Source organism: Manis pentadactyla, chromosome 11, assembly GCF_030020395.1.
Source record: "Manis pentadactyla isolate mManPen7 chromosome 11, mManPen7.hap1, whole genome shotgun sequence".
Lineage (NCBI taxonomy): Eukaryota > Metazoa > Chordata > Mammalia > Pholidota > Manidae > Manis > Manis pentadactyla.
In genome coordinates this window covers 111,549,174-111,568,772 of record NC_080029.1, presented here as the reverse complement: position 1 = coordinate 111,568,772, position 19,599 = coordinate 111,549,174, and the positions used below count along the sequence as shown (strand labels likewise).

At 50.0% G+C, this 19,599-nt stretch overlaps 2 protein-coding genes across 4 annotated transcripts in view; one reads left to right on the top strand and one right to left on the bottom strand.

The window, feature by feature from the left end:
- CA12 (carbonic anhydrase 12) overlaps positions 1 to 16,603 on the top strand; it is a 51,704-nt gene extending 35,101 nt beyond the window's left edge. Inside the window, exons 5-11 of one of the 2 annotated variants that reach the window (XM_036903086.2) lie at positions 275 to 370; positions 1,227 to 1,290; positions 1,513 to 1,670; positions 2,929 to 3,055; positions 12,269 to 12,301; positions 13,149 to 13,236; positions 13,967 to 16,603. In XM_036903086.2, the coding sequence (XP_036758981.2) occupies positions 275 to 370; positions 1,227 to 1,290; positions 1,513 to 1,670; positions 2,929 to 3,055; positions 12,269 to 12,301; positions 13,149 to 13,236; positions 13,967 to 14,036 (636 nt within the window). In that variant the 3' untranslated portion in view covers positions 14,037 to 16,603. The remainder of the gene's footprint in view (positions 1 to 274; positions 371 to 1,226; positions 1,291 to 1,512; positions 1,671 to 2,928; positions 3,056 to 12,268; positions 12,302 to 13,148; positions 13,237 to 13,966) is intronic. The other variant, XM_036903087.2, reaches the window with a different exon arrangement.
- APH1B (aph-1 homolog B, gamma-secretase subunit) overlaps positions 1,224 to 19,599 on the bottom strand; it is a 53,463-nt gene continuing 35,087 nt past the window's right edge. Inside the window, exons 5-7 of one of the 2 annotated variants that reach the window (XR_008992625.1) lie at positions 11,706 to 11,778; positions 6,838 to 6,965; positions 1,224 to 1,348 (exon numbers count right to left, since the gene is read on the bottom strand). Coding sequence is in view for 1 of the 2 variants with exons in the window: in XM_057488874.1 (XP_057344857.1) it covers positions 1,271 to 1,348; positions 6,838 to 6,965 (206 nt within the window). In the remaining variant the exon portion in view is untranslated. The remainder of the gene's footprint in view (positions 1,349 to 6,837; positions 6,966 to 11,705; positions 11,779 to 19,599) is intronic. The other variant, XM_057488874.1, reaches the window with a different exon arrangement.

Sequence of the window (19,599 nt, the reverse complement as noted above, 5' to 3'; positions counted from 1 at the left end):
GGTACTTCTCAAGCGCTGTATCAGATACTGGGATACAATGAGTCAATAGATTGACAGTCTGCCCTGGTGGAGTTTCTAGTCTGGAGGAGTGATGGAAAAGGGTAAACTGGGGGGGCCACCAAGGGAAGGTGTGAGAGGGCTAATCTAGCTGGGCGGCCGGGGTGTGTGTGTGTGGTGTCTGTCTGTCCTCTCCATGGGATTCCAGTCTCCTGCAAAATAAGAACATTCCCATGAGTTGTACACCCCCTCATGAGCGGCTTCTCTCCCATTGCAGCTGCATATTGTCCATTATAACTCGGACCTGTACCCCAATGCCAGCACTGCCAGTAACAAGTCAGAAGGCCTCGCTGTCCTAGCTGTTCTCATAGAGGTAAGAGACATTTCAAAGGATTTTACAGGACATTTGAAGATGGGATGATTGATTTGGCATTTGGTTCTATGCACCCCTGCCTGTTGGATGTGCGGGGCTCACTCCCATGTTGGCTGTGTCTTGTTCTAGATCAGGAGGTATTCCCCCCTAGGGTTCCTTCTCTCTTGTCCTGGAGGCAGCGCTTTCTGTTTCTGGGCAGCAAAAATAGGCATGTCCTTTGTGATATTGGAAAAAGAGCTCCAGTCTCCAACCCTATTGCATAAAGCATGGAATTGCCCAGTAGGATAGGACCTGTGGTGGGGTGGGGACCATTCAGTGCCACTCTGTGTCAGATGCCTGAAGCCCTGGTGAAACTCCTGGTATCCAAGCTCCATCCTTTATCTGGACCCTAGAATGAGTTCTTTCCTTAATCCCAGAAAAGGAGACTATCTCTTGATTCACCTGCATTTTTCCCCCTCTAATGAGACCTCTAATGTACCTCGTTTCTCAGCATACTCACTTGCCTGACTTGGCTTGCATGAACTCAGGCTTCCTTAAGTTCTGCATAGAGAACATGCTAGCTGTGGCCTTCAGGTTCATAGTCAGATAATCAGGTGCCCCTTGCCCTGGAGCACTCAAGCCCCAGTGCCTTGACCTGGAAATAGGACATCCTGAGATACATGAGGGAGGACCATTACCCCAAGCCCCTAACAGCCTTGTGATCCATCACAACTGTCCTGGTCGAGTGCACCCTTAGGGTCCTTACCTAGGCAGTGGTGACTAGACACCCCCAGCTGGGCCCTCCCTTAGCACCTGTCAGTCCAGGCTCAGCCCACAGATTCCTGTCACAGTCCAACCTGCCCCGTCTTTGTTGCAGATGGGCTCCTTCAGTCCATCCTATGACAATATCTTCAGTCATCTTCAAGATGTGAAGTACAAAGGTGAGTGAGTGGTCCTCAGATGCTCTGTTGGGGAAGGAGTTAGGCACCCCCATGTGACCTGAGAAAGAAGAATACAGGGGGCGGGTGCTGCCAGTGACCAGGTCCTTGGGTCAGATGGTCCAGCAAGGGGCTACTGTGTGTTTCTAGGCTCAGTCAGACGCTCAGCTCCACCTCTGCCGTGGGGAGCAAGGCTGACACTATCCCCCCAACGTGTCTCTCCAGGCCAAGAAGTCCGCATTCCAGGTTTTAGCATTGAAGAGCTGCTTCCTGAGAAGCCTGCCGAGTACTACCGCTACAAAGGGTCTCTGACCACACCTCCCTGCCACCCCACTGTGCTCTGGACTGTGTTCCGGAACCCTGTGCAAATTTCCAAAGAGCAGGTAACAGTCGTGCCCTTCCAGTCAGAGACCACACGGTACCTCGGTCCCTCCATCCCTCCCACCACCATGTCATAATGAACAACTTGGTTTCCTCGCTTAGAGCTTCATTGGCAGCTATGCCAAACCTCTCCAAATACCACAGGTGGTTGGAAGCACTGCAGAAATTGCAGGCAGAGCTTCAAAAGTGGAGCTGTCAAGTCAAGCTATGAAAATGAGCTCATCCCCACAGTTCTTTAAAGAGTTGCTTGGCTGCATTTCCTAGTACATGCCAGGCAGAAGGGAGCACGGTTCCTTCACAGGGGCAGGATAAAGAAAGGATCAGGTTAAGTCATTCAACAAACCAGGGGGACGGGATTGCAGCGATGGGCAAGTGAGGGTCCCTGCCCTCAAGAAGCTCACAAACTGGGGAACAGAATCCCTAGCCATCATCTCTAACCCTCTCGTTTTACAGGTGATGAAAGTGACAGAGAGTTGAGGAAACCTCTGGCTAGTGACAAAACTAAGACCTAAAGTCAGACCTGAGCTCCAGGCCACCGCCCATCCCTCTGCTCCTCAGCTGTGCAGGAGACAGGGCCGGGGCACTGCTGCCTCCTGGCTCATGGCCCACCCCACGCCCCCACCCCTCTTCATGAGTGCAGAATAGCCCTCCCTGTTACTCCTTCATTTTCACTCTGAGCTACTGATCCGAGGGACCTAGATAAATGGCAGCAAGTAGGCGGGCAGGAATAAAGATGTGATGAATCAAGAGATGAAATGTGTGGGGAAGCAGTAACATCCTAACCCAGAAACTGCCTTGGAAACAGATTATATAATCTATGTGGGTGTATGAAAAATGCCAGGGAACTAGTAGTCAGATGACCTGTGAAACTCTTGCTTCCATCTTTTTGTTCCTCCTGATGAAATTATTAGAATAAACCCACGCCCCTCTGATTTAGCGATGCGTCTGAAACCAGGTTCCTGAGAGGAATGTATCCTCTGCTGCTCTGCCATCGCAGCTTTCCCTCCCGGGAGGGCAGATTTCAGGCATAGTCAGGAGCTAAAAGCAGGACCCTACCCCCAAGCCTTGGGAGGTGGGAAGACAGACCAGGCCCCCGGTACCCAGGCACCCACTCAGTGGGAGGGGGAGCAGTTCTCTGACTTCCCCACTACTTTCTAATATGTCTCCTGCCAAGTACCTGGAGGTGAGAGCTGGCAGTCTCTTCCCCTTGAGGAAGCGTCACTCAGCCCATGGGGCACGTCTCTGCTCCTCCCCCTGCAGCTGCTGGCTTTGGAGACAGCTCTGTACTGCACACACATGGATGACCCGTCCCCCAGGGAAATGGTCAACAACTTCCGGCAGGTCCAGAAGTTTGATGAGAGGCTGGTGTATGTCTCCTTCCGACAAGGTGAGGCAATCAGTGCGTATGGGCAGTGTGGTGCCCAGATGTGGGTTTTGGGTGAAGTTGGGTGCCCTGCCCTTGGGCTTTGTCTCCAGTGCCCTGGGGAGGTGGGTTAAGAGCACTCTGGCTGCCAAGGGTACCAGGGTATGTGAGGAGCTATTGTGTGTGGTGTGGCGAGGTCTCCCTTCAGGGAAGCACAACCAGGGCCTCCAGGTGCACGACCAGAGCTCTCCCTAGTCCAGGAGCCACCCACCGATGGGGAAAAGAGGGTGTTCAAGGGACATTTGTGCTTTGGAGAACTACCCATTCTCCTAAGACACATTTAGGACCTTTGTCATGAGATGCAACTCTTGCCTTCTTATCCTAGGCTTTCTTGGCATCAAGACCCATCCTTGGCTTTGCCATCAGCACCACCAATGTCCAGGGAAGCTCCTGTACAAGGTTTCAGACAGTGGGCATAACTCACGTCTGTGGTCCCAAGCAGCTCATGGTCTAAGGGGCTTATCAGGCAGGACAGCGCCCGCGTGCTTTGCCTTTTTGTTCCATCTCCCTAGAGCGCGCATACACTCAGGCACACGGGACCTATACTGAATGCAGCTTAATAGTTCAGTTTATTCCTGACTTTGTGAAAAGTCAGTTCTTTCTTTTAAAACTATAACCGTAACTCCCCAGAAAGACACTGAACATCTTTACTTGCTCAGTACCTATGTCAGTATTGCTGGAAGCTGGGGGTCTGGGGAGAGGGGTAAGGGAGCTCTCTTGGGGCCCATACCTTTCTTCACATGTCCTAGTTTACCTTCTCGCTGTGGATTCTTGAGCCGCTCCCCATATGGGAATCTCAAGGGGCCAGAAGCAGGGCGGGCCTGTGCAAGTTCCACTTTATCCCCTTACATGCACCAGTGTGTGACCAAACCGGCCAGGTGTTCGTGTTAGAAGATGACCCTATTAATCCACTTGTCAGAGAATCAGCTCGCCTCATCTTACCTGGTGCACCTTTTTGGTTCCTTTCCTTTGCTTGAGATTACAGCTGTCACCTACTAAGCTTTGTTGAACATATGAAGATTGAATTTCAAAGCTTTTGTCAGAAGCTTTAAAAAATGCCCTTCTGACCATACATATGGCCAGAATTGTGTTCTTCTCTGTCAGTTACTTAATCAAGAAATGCTCACAAATTTATCTTTCATGTTCTCCTTGTCAGATTTTACTGCTCAAGGTAATTTCCCTCTTTTCCTCATTTTCTTGAACTGAAAACTGAGCCTAAACAATGACCCTTCCTAAGAACTGAGGATGTATAGGATGACGACCACCAACTTCTTTTCTAGGAAATGCCTCAAATGTCCAGAATTATCACTTTATGATCTCTTCTGGATATAACTCTCCTTTCCTGTTCTTCAAAATGGAGTATGTAGTAATCAAGGGTTAAATGGAAATACTTTAACTCTTATATGAAATATAATACATAAAACTCTGCCTATAGATAAGGGACTTTGCCTACATAAATCAGGTAGAAGTTTGCTTATAATTCAAGGAGAATAATAAGCTCTGTTCTGTGGAGCAGGCCAGAGAGGTCACAGGGGATGGGGTGACGGGTGCTCCCCTACAGTCAGGAGATCTCAGGAGGTTCAAGGCCTCGCTTTGTTTCCTCCTGGCTGTATGATGCTGGCAAATCATGTCCCTTCTTTGGCTTGGATTCCTCGGCCATAAAATGACAGGTTGGACTAGGTTAGCTCACGTCTTTTCAGTGCTAACATGTTATGATTCTAAGTGGACATTAACAACTGTCCATCCTGACTCTACGTTATGAGGACACTGTTCGAGGGCATTTACAGAGGATCAGAAAAAATCCATGCAGGAACTTAGTCTGACAGCCAAAAAGTAGCTCCACCTGTAACAATGGGCTGAGGCACTGGGAATAACTGACCATTTTCTTAGACCAGCTCGGGTCTAAGTTGGCGCTCACAGAGTGGGCAGTGCTGTCAGGCTTTGGCAGAGCGCTTCCATAGACCCTCCCAGTCTGCCTGCGGGAGCCTGAGGGGCCTCTGAGCAGAAGCCCCGACTCACTCCCAGCTTGGGGCCTCCGGAGCCAAGCCCACGTGCAGCTTTGCCACTGCCCTCCGGCACGGCTCACCCAGAGCTACTACGTCCAAGAGCACAGGCGGCCCCCGGCTCTCCCCGGGGTGAGAATCCATGGCCATCCAAGGCAAACCTGTTCAGTGGAGGCTGATTATGGAAACTTGGCCAGAATTATCATCTCCGTCCCACTTCCCAAAGATGCAAGCAGCAAATGGGGCTGTTACCCAAAGACCAACGAGGAGGCAGCCCCAAAGAAGTGAGCCTCAAACCTCACCCCTACATTCGCCCAGGCCCTCTCACACCGACTCAGAGCCGGCCTCACACTGTGACACGGGTTTCTGGTTCTGAGGGGAAGTTTGTCAGTGCGAACCTTAAGCAGTTTTGACTCAGTTATGTGTATGCTTTTCCACTGAGGCCTGTTTGTAATTAGGGCCTGGTTTATTCAGGGTTTTCTCTGGAAGTTAGCAGGAACTATGGAATTTGAAAATTTTGCCAGGAGAAAAGTAACGTTAAGGAAATCCTCTAGAAGAGAAAGCTCATGGGCTTTGAGAGGAGGATCTGAGGTTTAACCAATTTGGAACAATTGGAACAGTTGGGACTGAACTGTCTAACTTGACCCTGCTTTCTCCTCAACTATGCCTAGAAAAGGAATAAGGAACTTGGTCTGTTCTTAAGAAGAGGATAGTTTGACTGTGACAGCCCGAGGGCAGGGTTTCTCACCCTTGGCACCACCGACACTTTGGGCTGGGTCGTTCCTGCTGGGGTGGAGGGCTGTCCTGTGCACCGTAGCCTGAACAAAATGCTTGGCCTCTTGCCACTAGATGCCACAGCGGCCCCCCCCACTTGGAAAAGCCCAAAATGCCTCCAGATGTTGCCAGATGTCTCTGGGGAAGGGGGGAGCAAAATGGCCCCCAATGGAGAACCACTGCCCCAGGGATTGCACAATGACTTTGCTAGGCCCGGACTGATATTTTTCACTCATATCGCAGGATTCTAAAGTTTACATCACATGCCCTGGTGTTTATTATAGCATGAAATTTTCAGTCTCTATCTGATTACCCCTGAAACAAGAAGGTTGGGTAGAATAACCAAACCCAAAAGAAACCCTGTTCTCCGTCTTCCTTTAGAATCTGAGCACAATTGACGCTTGAACAATGCAAGGGTCAGGGGAACTGGCCCCCCAAGCAGTACAAAACCTGCTTATAAACTTTTGATTCCTCTGAAACGTAACTTTTAATAGCCCATTGTTGACGGGAAGCCTTACTGATAAACACAGACTGTCAATTAACACATAATTTGTACATGTATTACATACTGTATTCTTACAGGAAAGCTAGAGAAAAGAAAAATGGTTTTTCAGGTGGTCACAAATAAAAACATTTCCAATATAGTTACTGAAAAAAACCTGCATGTAAGTGGACCCATACCCGTGTGGGTCAAGGGCCAACTGTATATGTTCTTTCTATATAATTAGGTATGTCTAAGACTAAGAGACGTGGTTGAGAGAAAGTTATCGCCTGTAAGAAAAGTGATCCAAGTCCCTTCATGAGGGGTCTGGGTGCCCCTCCGGGAGCGACTTGCTTCAGAATCCCCTCCTCTTTCTCCCCTCTCCCTTTGAACAGAAAAAGTCTGTTTCTTGTTGCCTTGGGTCAAAATGCCCACTCTTTGTGGAGAGGCGAAAGTCACGCCAGGCACTTTTTTCAGCTCGTAGAAACCTCTTTACTGTAGCGCAAGTGGAAGACTTGAGCTGAAGAGGGGAAGCAGGACTCATAGTCCTCAAGGTGGGGTCCCAGTGAGGGGGACACGTCCTGGGACCATCCGGCTCCCACAGGAGTCCGATGCCCTACGGGAGGAAGGAGAAAGACGGCAGACGCAGACGTACAGTCCAGGGTCTGACTCTTGGTTCCTTCAAGGTGACCTCTTTCTAGCCAAAGACACCAACGCCGAGTCCAGATGGTGACTGATAATAAAGCAAGAGCCCATCGGACCTAAATACTAATGTTATCTAGCCCTCTTTTCAACATGTCAGGCCAAGGGAAACTGGAGGGACGGGAAGAAGCCAAAAAGTTTCCTAATCATGTGTACAGTGGGCCTGCTCTGAGCACCTGCTTGTCACCCGCCGCAGAGGCCGAGCCAGCTGAGGCACACTGAGCACGGGACGGCGGGGGGCAGAGCTTTCTCCCGTGGCGCATCTGCGGGCTAGCACGATTAGAATCTGAGCAGTTTTATAAAACCCTTAAAAAAAGAGATAGAAAAAAAAATCTTACAAAGCTAATGGCTAATTACCTAATTTTTTGAGACTAAAATGTATGCGTTGCGGTCATGGACTTGTGTTTCTAAAAGTCCCTATTTAAAAATAAAATCTATTAGATGGAAAAGAATCATCAATTCTTCCAAACTATCTGAGTAAAAGACCAGAGGAGTTCTCATCTTCAAATTCCTGATGAATGCAGAGGGCCAAAGAGTCAGGAGTAATTGTCAAGTGAGCTAAATGAAGTCCTAGACCCATCTGAGTCTAATGCAATTCACCACACCACATGTTTCCTGAGCACACCCCACGTGAGGCACCAGGGGAGCAGCAACCCCACATGGATGCTATTTTGCTCTTAACAGCAAGCCTCTGGCACAAAGCTGCGCATGTTTGGGAAAGACAGCAGGAAAAGGGGTTGGGCAGAACACTGGAAGCACCCTTTGTGAGGCGGCCCCAGCTGATATTCCCAGCATTTCTTCTCCCGGCACCCACCTATGCCCTGTGGGCATCTCTTAACATGGCAGGTGCTTTCACGTGCGTACACTTTTGACTTTTGCACACACTGTCCCTTTTGTCTGGGATGCCCCTCACCTCTTCCACCTGGAAAATTCTTTCAAGACCCACGTCTAATCACATCCTCCAGAAGTCTTCCTCTTATTCATCTCTGTTAACGGCTCTTAGCACACTGGAGAGAAATGATTCGTTACCAAAAAAAGTCCACATTATCCACACACTACAAGCCCCTACAGGACAGAGATGATGGGCATCTTACACACTTGCTGTGCCTGGTGCTCATTACAAATTTAAAAGAATGTAACCGACTTGTCTCCCTTCTTCTCCCTTCACCAGTGTCTTCTCTGCAGAATGATTTGAACCTAAGCCTGACCAGTTGTCAGATTTTAGTTTTATTAAGTCGTATTTTGCTTTGTTATCCATTGCCAACAGCATTAAAATCAATCTATTTGTTTTAGAGAAGTTAAAGATCAGACTTAGCTGTCAAGTTGTGAAGGTCTGGGAGGGAGCTGCCCTGAGATGCTGTCAGGCTTTCTGACAGGGATAAAGGCCCAGTCCCACACCATCATCCCTTGAGCACAGACAGCCTGGCCTCCGAAGGGAGCTGGGCATGCAGGCACTCGGTGTGGGCACCGTAACCCACGCCTGCCGCCGGGATGCAGACCCCTCGCGGCTGTGGGGTTTCCTCCTCCACAGCTGCCTTCCTGCATTCTGGAACGCAGAGCCACGGTCCCCAGCATGGTTATAGAAAACCAGTTCCCTCATTTTATCTTTTCAGCAGATTTATTTGTAGAAATTATTTCTTTATGGGGTTCCATAATGTCAATAAGGAAAACTCCCCAGTTAAATATGTCCTCCAAAGATAGTTATGTCCTGTGGTTTATGAGGGTGCCTTTCTTGCTTCTCTTCCCAGAGCATTATCCAGAGAGACGACCAGCGTTTCAGTTACTTGAGTCTATGACTTGTGTTCAGTATAATAATGAGTTTTCATCACTTGACACTGGATTTTATGTATTTAAACTGTCAAATCCCTGCTAAACCCACATTCTCCCTCCCTCTTTTACAAGACCAGAGACTGCTAAATACATTACATACATCACACACACACACACACAGGCACATATGTATGTATATAAAATCACCATGTAACTAACATGTCACCTACCAAAACAGTCCGTACTTTAATACTTTGAAAGGAAAAAGATTGTATCCCTTTTAATTCAAAATTGTTTGAATAAACAGAATTGCAAATAGACCTAGAAAATGCTAGACTTGTTTCAGGAACCACAAGCTGTGTAAATAAGGCTCTTGTTGCTCCGGCTGGGCTTTCCTGTTTGCACTTGAGGCTTCAGCAGACCGCAGCAGCAGTTAAGCAAGCATCCCTGGGTCAAGGAAGATGCCAGAGGAAGACGCGGCTCCTGAGCCAGCCAGAGCAGGCAGCGAGGCCCTTGCGGCAAGCAGCTTGCGGAGCTACCTTCCTGGCCAGACAAGTGACAGTCGAGTTCTGTATCTGCGTCATTTCCTTCTGTGTGTTGTACTGCTTGTCTCTGCTCACTGCGACACACACCGGAGCACTTTATGGAGAGCAGGCAGCTTGCTCTCCCATGTCTGCACGGTGTGCATTCTCTTACCAGCCAGCTCAGGAGCCCTTCCATTGTGTCCTCATCAGTGGCTGTCGTGGGCCCTCTCTGTCAACCAGCCTGTCTCCGTTTCTCCTGTCTGTCCCATTGTTCTTCTGTGGGAACTACCTGTCTTATTTGCCCTTTAAAGCCACACCCTTTCTTTGTTTAATCTGCACATGAGTTTCTCTGGCTCCTCCCTGCACCTGTTTGGTGCCTGTTCTGACAACTTGCCCAAGACCCCGCTGTGATGCAGGCTTTGGCTTCCCTCTCTGGGCTCTAGTTCTCCAGTTGCCCCAGCAGCTCTCCTGAGCCCTGGAAATCCCCCTGACCTCCCCGCTCTCTTCAGGTAGCAGGTGCCTTGGCATCTGCCCCCAGTGGGCCCCAGCTCTGCAGCCTGCAGCGTGCTCTCCAGAGAAGCCCTTCGTCCGATGGCCGGTGCTGTCTCAACTGGCAGGGTGACATGCCAACATCTTCCTGCCCGGGGCTTCCTGAGGGGCAGCCTTCTAGTGGGGTGACACCCTTGCTGCCACTCTTCTCAGTGGCTTATGTTCTTTGCTTGCTCAGTCAGGCTGCTTTGTTTTGCTGCATCAAAGTCTTGGCTGAGCAGCATCTGTCCCAGGCTCTGGGGCTTTCCTTGTTTTCGTGGTTTCTTGGTCCATTGTCCCTGTTACCAAGGACAGGCAACTTAGGCCCTGACAAGTGGTCATCCAGGGGCAAGGAACCCAGGTCAGAATCAGGCTGTTGTTGAAAGGGCCTCGCCTAGTGAACCGGGAAAGCTGTACTGTCCCTCCAGATAAGCTACAAAGCCGGGCCATGTGCTCTTGAGAAACGTCCCAACCCGGGGGGCCTTGCTTCTGCAGACTTCGCTCAGCCCCCTGAGACCATGGCATGCGGGCGCCTCCTGCAGCCCCAGGGGGGTGCTGCTCAGCTCTCTGCAGGCTGTGTGGCTCTCGGGATGCTTGAGGTGACCGTGAAAGCAACCACTTTAGAAACTGTCCGGTTTGGACAGCTTAGCCACAGGCTAGGCTTCCTAGGAACAGTCTTGTGTCGTTGGTACCACAAGCATCTGCAGCTTTAGCAACAAAGGACAAAAGTGTATTTCATCAAAGGACTGGAAAAGAAATCATGACTAGTTGGGGGTTTTTTTGGGTGTTGTTGTTTCTAAGATCCTAGAGGCCTTGGTCACCTCTAGGTACCTTTAAAAAACCTAAAATACCAAATTACAGTGTGCAGAGGCCACAGGCCATGCAGGGAGTGTGTGCTGCACAAACACTTGACACTCCCCAGGGGCAGGCTCACGTCCTGAGCCACAGGCTGGTCCTTGTGTTCGGGGTACAAGAAGGGGCCTGGGGCAGGGAATCAAGCCAGGGAGCCACTCTCTCTGCCACTTGGGAGGCCATGGGCTGCTGGTGGTGGCCATGAAGAACAGAAAGAACAGGCACCCTGGCCTTTGTGGGCTGCTCCTGATCATTCTTACGACAGACCAGGGACTCCTGGGGGCCAGCCGTGGACTTGGGAGGATGCACGCTCACAGTGAAACTGTGGAAGGGGGCAGGAGGTAAGGGACACAGGGCTGCTGGCTCCACAAAAATCAGCCGGACTCTGATCACCCGACAGAGAAGGCAGTGAGCAAAACCTCTCCCTGCAGTCTCAGGCCCGGTTCCTCGTAGTGTCAAGTGCTCCAAGGGGTGAGTCCCTGCCCGCTGCTGGCACCTCACCCTCGGTCAGGGCTCTCCCGGGGTCCCCGTCACCACAGCGGGCTCTGTGGGCACAGGCTCTCCCAAGTGGCGGTCTGATGGCCACCATCTGCACAGCACTGGCTTCCAGTGTGAACTGGAACAAACACTCCACATGCTGTTCCAGATCACACTGACACATGCACGCACACACTCACACACATGCTCTTTGTACTGAGAGGGTGTGTATAACAGAAAGAGAGTGTGTATGACAGAGACTTGCTTCAGATGAAGACCTGATTGGAAGAATGGAGAGCAGCTCTGAGAACGTGCAAGCAGCAGGCTGGGGTGACCCAGGGGCCTCATGACTGGGCTCCTCTTACTCAAGAAGGTGGACTTACCCATGACCCTCCCCCAGGGAGGTCCCTACAGGCTGACTATGGGATTTCACTGAAAATAGATAGCTGGGGGCTATTTCAGCCCCACTAATGTACCCCCATTTATTGCCAACAATAACTCACCGACAGAAGCCATAATCCTCTGGTTCCGTGGAGCAGAGCAGGAAGGCTGGTGTGGTGGAGGGGTTTCTCCAGTCTGTCCATGGGACCAAAGCAAAAATAGAACCAAACCATGACAACGAGACTGGACTGGGATGGGCAGAAGTCTAGTGACAGGTTCCAGCAAAGCTCTGCCAGCTCCAGCCGGCCACAACCTGGAAGGTTCTTGCCGAGGAAGAGAGGTAGGTACCAGAGGAGCAGATAACAACCCGCCCAAGTAGACTCTGATTCTTGCCCTTCCTCACCTTCCGCTTTGGCCAAGCTGCATTAAAAACTGAAGTCTTGCCCAAGCAAAGTGACTGCTGGATAAAGGAGCACTGGAAGGAGGGTCACCATGTGAATTCCCTGGGTGGGCAGTTCCTTCTCCCTCATCAGGCCCCTGAGCCAAAAGCGAACACATGCAGACAGTCTGCATCAAAGCCCCGTACCTCCAACCAAACAAACGGTAGAGCCTCGCTCAAAATACAGGTCAAATCCACCATGGTTTAACTTGGTTAATTTCCAATCTTTCCCTCCCCGTTCTGAAGGGCAAGACCTTACGTACACAGGACTGAGTCTGGGTATGTGGCCAGCTGGCCGTGCATGCTGCAGCTGGGTAATTGCTGTGATTCTCAGTGTGATCTGGGCCTGTGAAACCTCCAGTCCATCCTTTCTGCTTCTCTTTGCTGTTGCTCTGGCTCCTGGCCCTCTCTCTGCTGTGGTTCTTACTGTCAAGTCACTCTCTGATTCAGAGATGAACTGCCAATCAAACGCTCTCCTAATGAAAGACCTGATCACTCTACAGCATGTGTACATTCAAAGAGCCTATCTAAGGCCTTCTGCTGGCTATGGTGGGAAGCCAGTGCCAAAAACGTGCCTGAACCCAATGTGGAGGTTGTTAGCAATTGTTTTGGACTGCTTAGGACTGTGCCACGGAACTTGGGGGCAAAGCTTACAAAGAGGCACTCCAATGGGTCTGAAATGCAGTAAACAAAGATGGAGTAAGTTCTTATTCTGTAGCCCAGGGTTTCTCAAAGTGTGGTTCACGGACCACAAACATCGGCATCACCTAGAAGTGTTTGGTGAAAAATGCAGATTCTTGGGCCCACTCCAGATGGCCTCAAAAAGTCTGTTGGTGGGGCTCAAAAAAAGCCTACATTTTAAACAAGCTCTTCAGATGACCCCGATGCGAGTTTGAGAACCCCTGCTGGAGAATCACTGCAATTCGCAAATGGCCCCCCTCTAAGTACTCCAGCCAGTCCTGCTAAGCCAAAGGCCAGAACCCGAGAACAGAGATGGGGAAATTACCCTTCTCTGTGGACGATTATGCAGCTGTCACTTGACTTCCCTCCCATGTGCCGTGGGATGAGATGAAAGGGAAGGACGTAACGTAATGTGTGTACTGTGTGTTCCCTGCCTCTTCACCAGGCATCATCCTTGCAGTGGCTCTGGCTGGCATTCTTGGTGTCTGTATTGTCCTGGCAGTTACCATTTGGCTTTTCAGAAGGAAGAAGAGGTGAGTTGGTTTTGGTTCAAAATGTGAGTGTGGACTTATGTGTCCATGAGGGTTTATTTGTCTGGGAAGGCAGCCTGCAGAATGAAGAGCCCCTGGCACCTGGACCAACACTAGGAATGCTCTTTCCCAAACACCACAGCCCCAGGCCTCCTTTGCAGGAGATGCTGGTCATTCAAGGCTCGCATTTGGAAGTGTGTCTGCCGGCCTTGCTGCCACTGCCAAAACCTTGGACAAGTCTCTTGATTTTGGAGGGACAGGGGATCCCATTTGCCTCTATACAACAGCAAGGCTGCTGTCTTTCTAAGATCTTTACATCTTGTTTTTCTTCTCTGAATCCAAGAAGAGAAAATGAAAGAAAACTCGATTTGTTATTTGCTATTAATGCCCTTTGGTTTTTTCTAAAACCGAGTTTATTTTTCCTGGTATGAAAAAAAAGGTTGCCAGGAACCCTATTATGGGGTCAAAGGTTTGGAGCAGATGCAGTAATGAGAACTTCAAAATGCAGATCTAGTATTGTCAGGTGTTAAAAGAGAACAGTTGGAAAATGAACTGGTTCCGTTGTGGTTAATGCTTTATTTGGGGCCATTCCCTCCCAAGACCAAATGAAGTAGGGGAAGGCCCCCGAGAGGACTCTGACCCCTACAACTTGCCTCATTCCGTAGCTCAGTTAGGCTGCTTTCTGCTTCTCTCCTCTTTGACTAACAAGACTCCTGTGTTCTTATTCCATCAGCAAAAAAGATGACAGCAAGGGAGTCATTTACAAACCCGCCATCAAGACGGAGACCGAGGCTCATGCCTGAGGCCCCCACACTCCTAGGCACGTCCTGGGAAGAACTTTGTCTTGGACACTACACACTGTGGGGCCCTGGACACTTGAAACTCCTGAGGGTTCTCTGGAGCTCAACCAGGCCCTTGTGTGGGGTCTCCAGCTGGGCGCCCCACATTCTGATGCCATGGCCATCTGCGGTGTGATCGGGGATAGGGAGAGCTCTCCACGAGACAGGAATTCTGAGCTGTCTGCTTCATCTGTGTGAGGCCATGAGGTGGTCTGGGTCATGGGGGCACAAGCCACATCACCCACTGGGGGCTGTCATTGGTCAGAAAACCCTTTCATCCAGGGGTTCACTTGAGTGTGGGTTCAAGTGTCCTGGAAATTCTGCTTCTTGTCCAAGCTTTCATACCAGAATGTATATAGTCTCTGCTTAGGTTTTGCTTTTGATACACAGTTTCTTTCCTCAGGGAAGGGGGGGTTGTCTTTCTATGATTTCCTTCTGCTTTCAGGAAAGGAAGTCTGACCTTAGGAATCTTAACAATGTGTAGTCTGACCTTAACAACTGGGATTGGCAGTGGGGCGGGGGAGATTGATACAGGAGGGTCAAGGTGTCAGTGACAAAACAAAAACAAGAGATATTCTTTGAAATACAGTACAGGCCTTTTCAAAGTCCTGTTCTTTGGATCAGATGCACTGAGTGGACCTTAGAGAATGAGTGTCTCACTTTGGAATTAGAATTGCAATCAGAAGGTGTCAAACCAGACGTGTGAGAAGGACAGATTAAATCCGAGCCCAACGTCCGGTCAGCGGGGCAGTTATGTTTTGTACTCTATAGATTTTATAATTAGGCTGCTCCTTGAAAATGGACTGTTGCTTTCTCTCTCCTAGAGTAGACATGAGTTCTGAGATGACCCAAACTGATTTTGAAGCTAGAGGAAATGGGCAGAAGCGAAATAACTGAAGTTTGTCTCTTTTGCCCGAAATTCACTGCTGCCACCTTTGTGGTGTCCCTACCGTCAACCTGGACGGAACTTGCCTACTTCTCTGACTTTGAGGATGTCGAGTTGTGGTTGAGTGAATGAATATTTTCAAGCTATAAAAGCAGGAAGTTATCTGTGCAGGGGGGCTGGCATTGTGGTATTAAGGGCCCAGTAATAATGGAATGTTACAAAGATTTTTCACGGTCTTCCTCCCAACTCACAAAGACGAGAAGTCCTGTGAGAAGCCTTAAGGCCTCCATTCTCCTTCCGCAGACATAGGAGCCCCGTGGAGGTCAGTTAGCTCCATGGCTGGAAAGGAGCCTCCTCCGCCACCACGGCCAGCCCCTCACCACTCGCAGAGGACTTCCTGACTCCCGGCATCAGGTCGGCAGCGTGGAATGTCCTCCTGAAGCACAGATTTCTTTATAACATCTTTTTCCTGCTGCTCCTCCCTCTGACTGAGGAGGCTTCCTTCTCTCGGCACAGCTCTTTGTCGTGACGGCAAGCCTATGTCTTCACAGCTGAGATGCGAGGCTGAGTTACAGAGGACCTCCTGGAGTCTGGACGTGTGTGTGGGCCTGAGAACTCGGGTGGCCGTGGAGCCTAGGGTGGCGTCCTGGCCTCGCCGTTAGCACACCCGGTGCTGATCAAATGACAGCAGGGCCAATGTTCACGACTGGGCAAGGTGAGTTAGGCGATGCTCTCGGCCTCCGCCCAAAGGTGCCAATCAGAAACTGCATAAACTATTCTAGAGCTATAGTATTGTCTTTCAAAAAGCTTTTTACACCTTTGATGGTCAGATTTTGTGAGAACAGAGAGAACATTTTACCTGGCACAATGGCTGCTTATAAAAAAGGGGACGTACTAGGTGGTGAAAACAATGGCGTTTTTCCCGCCCGCCTTTCCGTCAGCACAGCTCAGGCGCTTGGCTCTCACAGCTGAGCCAGAACAACAGCAGGGAGGCAGGCAGGAGGCTCTAAGCATCCACACTGCCAGCTTCCTTGCTGATCTTCATGGGGCTCTTCAGGATCCAGCTTTGGAATTCAGCAGCTCTTCCTCAGGTTCTCACTCATTCCGCTGACAGCATCCCCTCCTAAAGGACGCCGGGGCTGAGGTGTGTGCCGCTCCTCTGCCGCACCCTCACCCCGAAGGGCCTGGGCACTGTGCTGGGTGCACGGCAGGCGGGGATAAGATGAGGCCTGGGCTGGGGAAGGACACGGGGAAGGCTCTGGCTTCTTTGCTTCTCACTAATGGAGACCTTGAGTCTGTTCTGTTTCTTCAGCATCATCTGGTAAAAATAGTAAAAACCTTTACCTGCTTCCTCAGTAGACATTCTAGGATTGCTGTATTATTATTTGGCTATTACAGCTATTATTTTCATTTCAAGTTCAGACCTTAAATTGGTCTCCCACTCACTAACCTCTCAGAAGGCTCCTGCCTGGCCCTCGGGGAGCACCAGGGTCTACAGCACCCCTCAGCCCCTGTGCCTCTGACAGACCATGTGCCCCTGTGATGACAGCCCGTTTAGCATGTTTAGTATTTATTGTAAGAATGATTGTAACAAAGATATATTCTGTAAATATGAGAAATTATAAATAAAATGTTTTTCACATCAGACTGATTTTTGGAGGTGAGGGTAAAGCATTACTATTGGAAAAGCACTTTGTAGTTCCCTGTCTCTGGGGTAGGTAGCTGATCAGAACAAATCATGTTATTTGCATGCAGGTCTTAGAACGTGGCTCCAGAGGAAAACATACACATGCACGTAGTCAGTTCACGGAGGCTGGAGGCCTATGGGGTGTGCAGCCCCGGGCTCATACAGCTGCTTGATTACAGAGGCTGGGAGGTCGGGAGTAACCAGGGAGGGAGGGGGATCTGAGCTGCGTCCCGGAGACCAAGTCCGGCTTGAACAGATGGATAGAGAAGAAAGAGACATTCCTAACCAAGTGAGATGGACAGAGGGAAAGGACGTCTGTCTCTTTTTACTTTACCAGGTATTGTCCCTAGCAGGTTGGCAGCCTCTCTTGGTTGCCTGACTGTTGCCTTATTTTGGATCCTTTTTGCAAAGCATGCTATCAGCCTCCATAAATCCTTTGTCTAAATCCAGATTTCACATCCTGGCTTGCCAAAGGAGGCAAGTCCTGTAAAGCTTACAGGTAAGCACCACCGTCTGTTTGGGTTATTAAGGAAAACTTCCAATTTTCACTTCAGTTACCCTAGGACCAAGCTAGGTGAACAGCTCCAGGGTGGTTTTGCTCCAGTAGGTGATAAAGCAGCAGGCCCGGCTTTGTAATGTTTCTACAACAAACCCCTCCAGGTCCTGATGGTCTGTTTGGCTGGCACTCAAGGATTCTTCGGTTCGCCCCCTCTGGCATCCGTCCAGGTGTCACAGCCAGTTGCCGGGCCGAGGACAGGTGGGGAGCAGCGCAGAGTCCCTGCGGAACCCTGTTTCCTCACACTTGTTCCTAATGCCCTGCGGGTGGGGCGGGGCTGGATGGGGCCCTTCCTGGGGCAGGCGGGGAGCAGCAGCGGTCCTCCCCCTTGTCTCTCCACGGCCTTTCTCCCCGCTCCCTGATCTCAAGATTCATCTGGGTTGAGGACCAGGGAAGTGTGGCAGCGAGAGCCATGCATTGGCAGAGGCGACTTGAGACCTCCGTGGGCTGGGCCATTACCTCCTCGTCTAAATCCAGCTAAATGGGCAATTTAGCGTGCACAGTCCAACAGAAATACAATAAATACAATGTGAGACATGCAACATTTTAGAGTTCTAGCAGCCATACCATAAAAAGGGGTAAAAGAAACCAGTGACAGTCATTTTAATAAGAGATTTTATATAACCCAATAGATTCAAAATACTATAATTTAAACATGTGATCAATATTTTGATATATTTTCATTCTTTCTTTCTGTAGTAAGTCTTTAAAATCTGGTGTATTTTACACTTACAGCACTTCTTGATTCAGATGCTAAATTTTCACTGAAAATATTTTATCTGTATTTTGATTTCATAAAATTTGCAGTTGAAAAACAGATTCACATACCCGAGTTGATCCAAACAACTGCAAGTTTTCCAAATAACTGAATCAATTATCAGTCTTTACATTTAAATTTATTAAAATAAACTAAAGTAAACCAAAGTTCTCAATTTCACTATATTCTGAGTGCTCAGTAGCTACATGTGGCCACTGTGCAGGTACGGAATGCTAACCTTTGCCTTTGACATACCCTTTGGAAGGTCAAACCTAGAAGACTTTCACACAAAAACAGTCCCAGAAGTAAGCTTTGTGGGTGAGGGATGAGGGGTGGGAGGTAGACAACGGGGGATGCAAAAGGGGCATATGGAGGATGGAAGAAAAGAGGACAGACAGAAAAATCAGGTCGGGGAACAGGCTGACAGATCTCAGGCACGGCTCCCCCTCTCCTCATTCCTCTTCCCCTTACTCCATGGGGGCCCCCAGCCTCCCTGTGCTGGCCAAGCCCCTTGGCCACGCCCTGGGATCCTGGTGCTCAGTAGTGACTCCAGCCTACCTCGAGTGTCCTGGTGCCTTTGTGGGAGCTTGGGCTGTGGGCGCGAGGATGCCTGGACAGCTGTGGGTGACCTCGCTGCAGGATCCTGGCCAGGTGCCAGGGGCTAGCTGCCCCTCCTGCCCCCACCTCCCCTCCTGATCTCCTTGAAGCCCTAACATTCCCACACCAGATAAGGCGTCTCCCCCACTTCCAGAGCTGCCAGCCCAGAGGCGGCAAACATCTGCACCCTGTGTCTCTGGAACTGCTAGTTGTGCCCTGTCACTCATGTTAGAACAAGTGGCCTTCCTTCATGGTGTGGGGACAGGTCTTGAAATCCACTGACAAGAGGAAATGAGACCCCCCCCCAACCCCAGAGGTGCCACCGATGCAGAGGGCAGTGTTCTGGGGTTGCCATCCACGTCCATGCTGGACACAGCCCGACACGAGCGCATGGCCCTCCATGGTCCTCTGACTTCAATTCAACAGTCTCAGGATGTGGGGGAAGGTGTGAGGCCCAGATGATGCCACAGAAGAGGGTCCCCATGCCTCACCTGTGCCCTTTCATTATGAAATGACTGGGCAGAGATGCTTTGTGGTACAGAATTATTCACCATAAAAAAATTACTGCAACCAGGTCAGCATGTCATTATGACTGCAAGTCACCCAGGGATTCAGCAATGCCTCCCTCCCACTTGCATACCCCTGTCTGTTTCAAGTACCTTCACTCTATTGTCCAGCAACCCAGGGAAAGAAGGAGCATTGCCCCATCTTATAAGTGGGACACTAAACAAGGGCTCTGGCTGTAAGTTAAGCTAAGATCACACAGCTTCCGCTGTGCTAGGATCGTCAGTGACAGTGTGGGGTCTACCCTCCACAGCTCCAGTGGCTGTGGAAACACCTTCTTGTAATAGAATTTACCTTCACTTATCCTAAACATGCCACAGCCTCACAAAATCCCACAGGCTAAAGGCTCTAAGGCATTTGTGCCAATAATTCATGGAAAGTCAAAAACCTCCTGCCTGCTGTCTACTGGGTAACACTGAACCCTGGCCTCTGCTCGGGAAACGTCTGACCAAGGATGCCAACTGCGAGTAGGCACAGGAG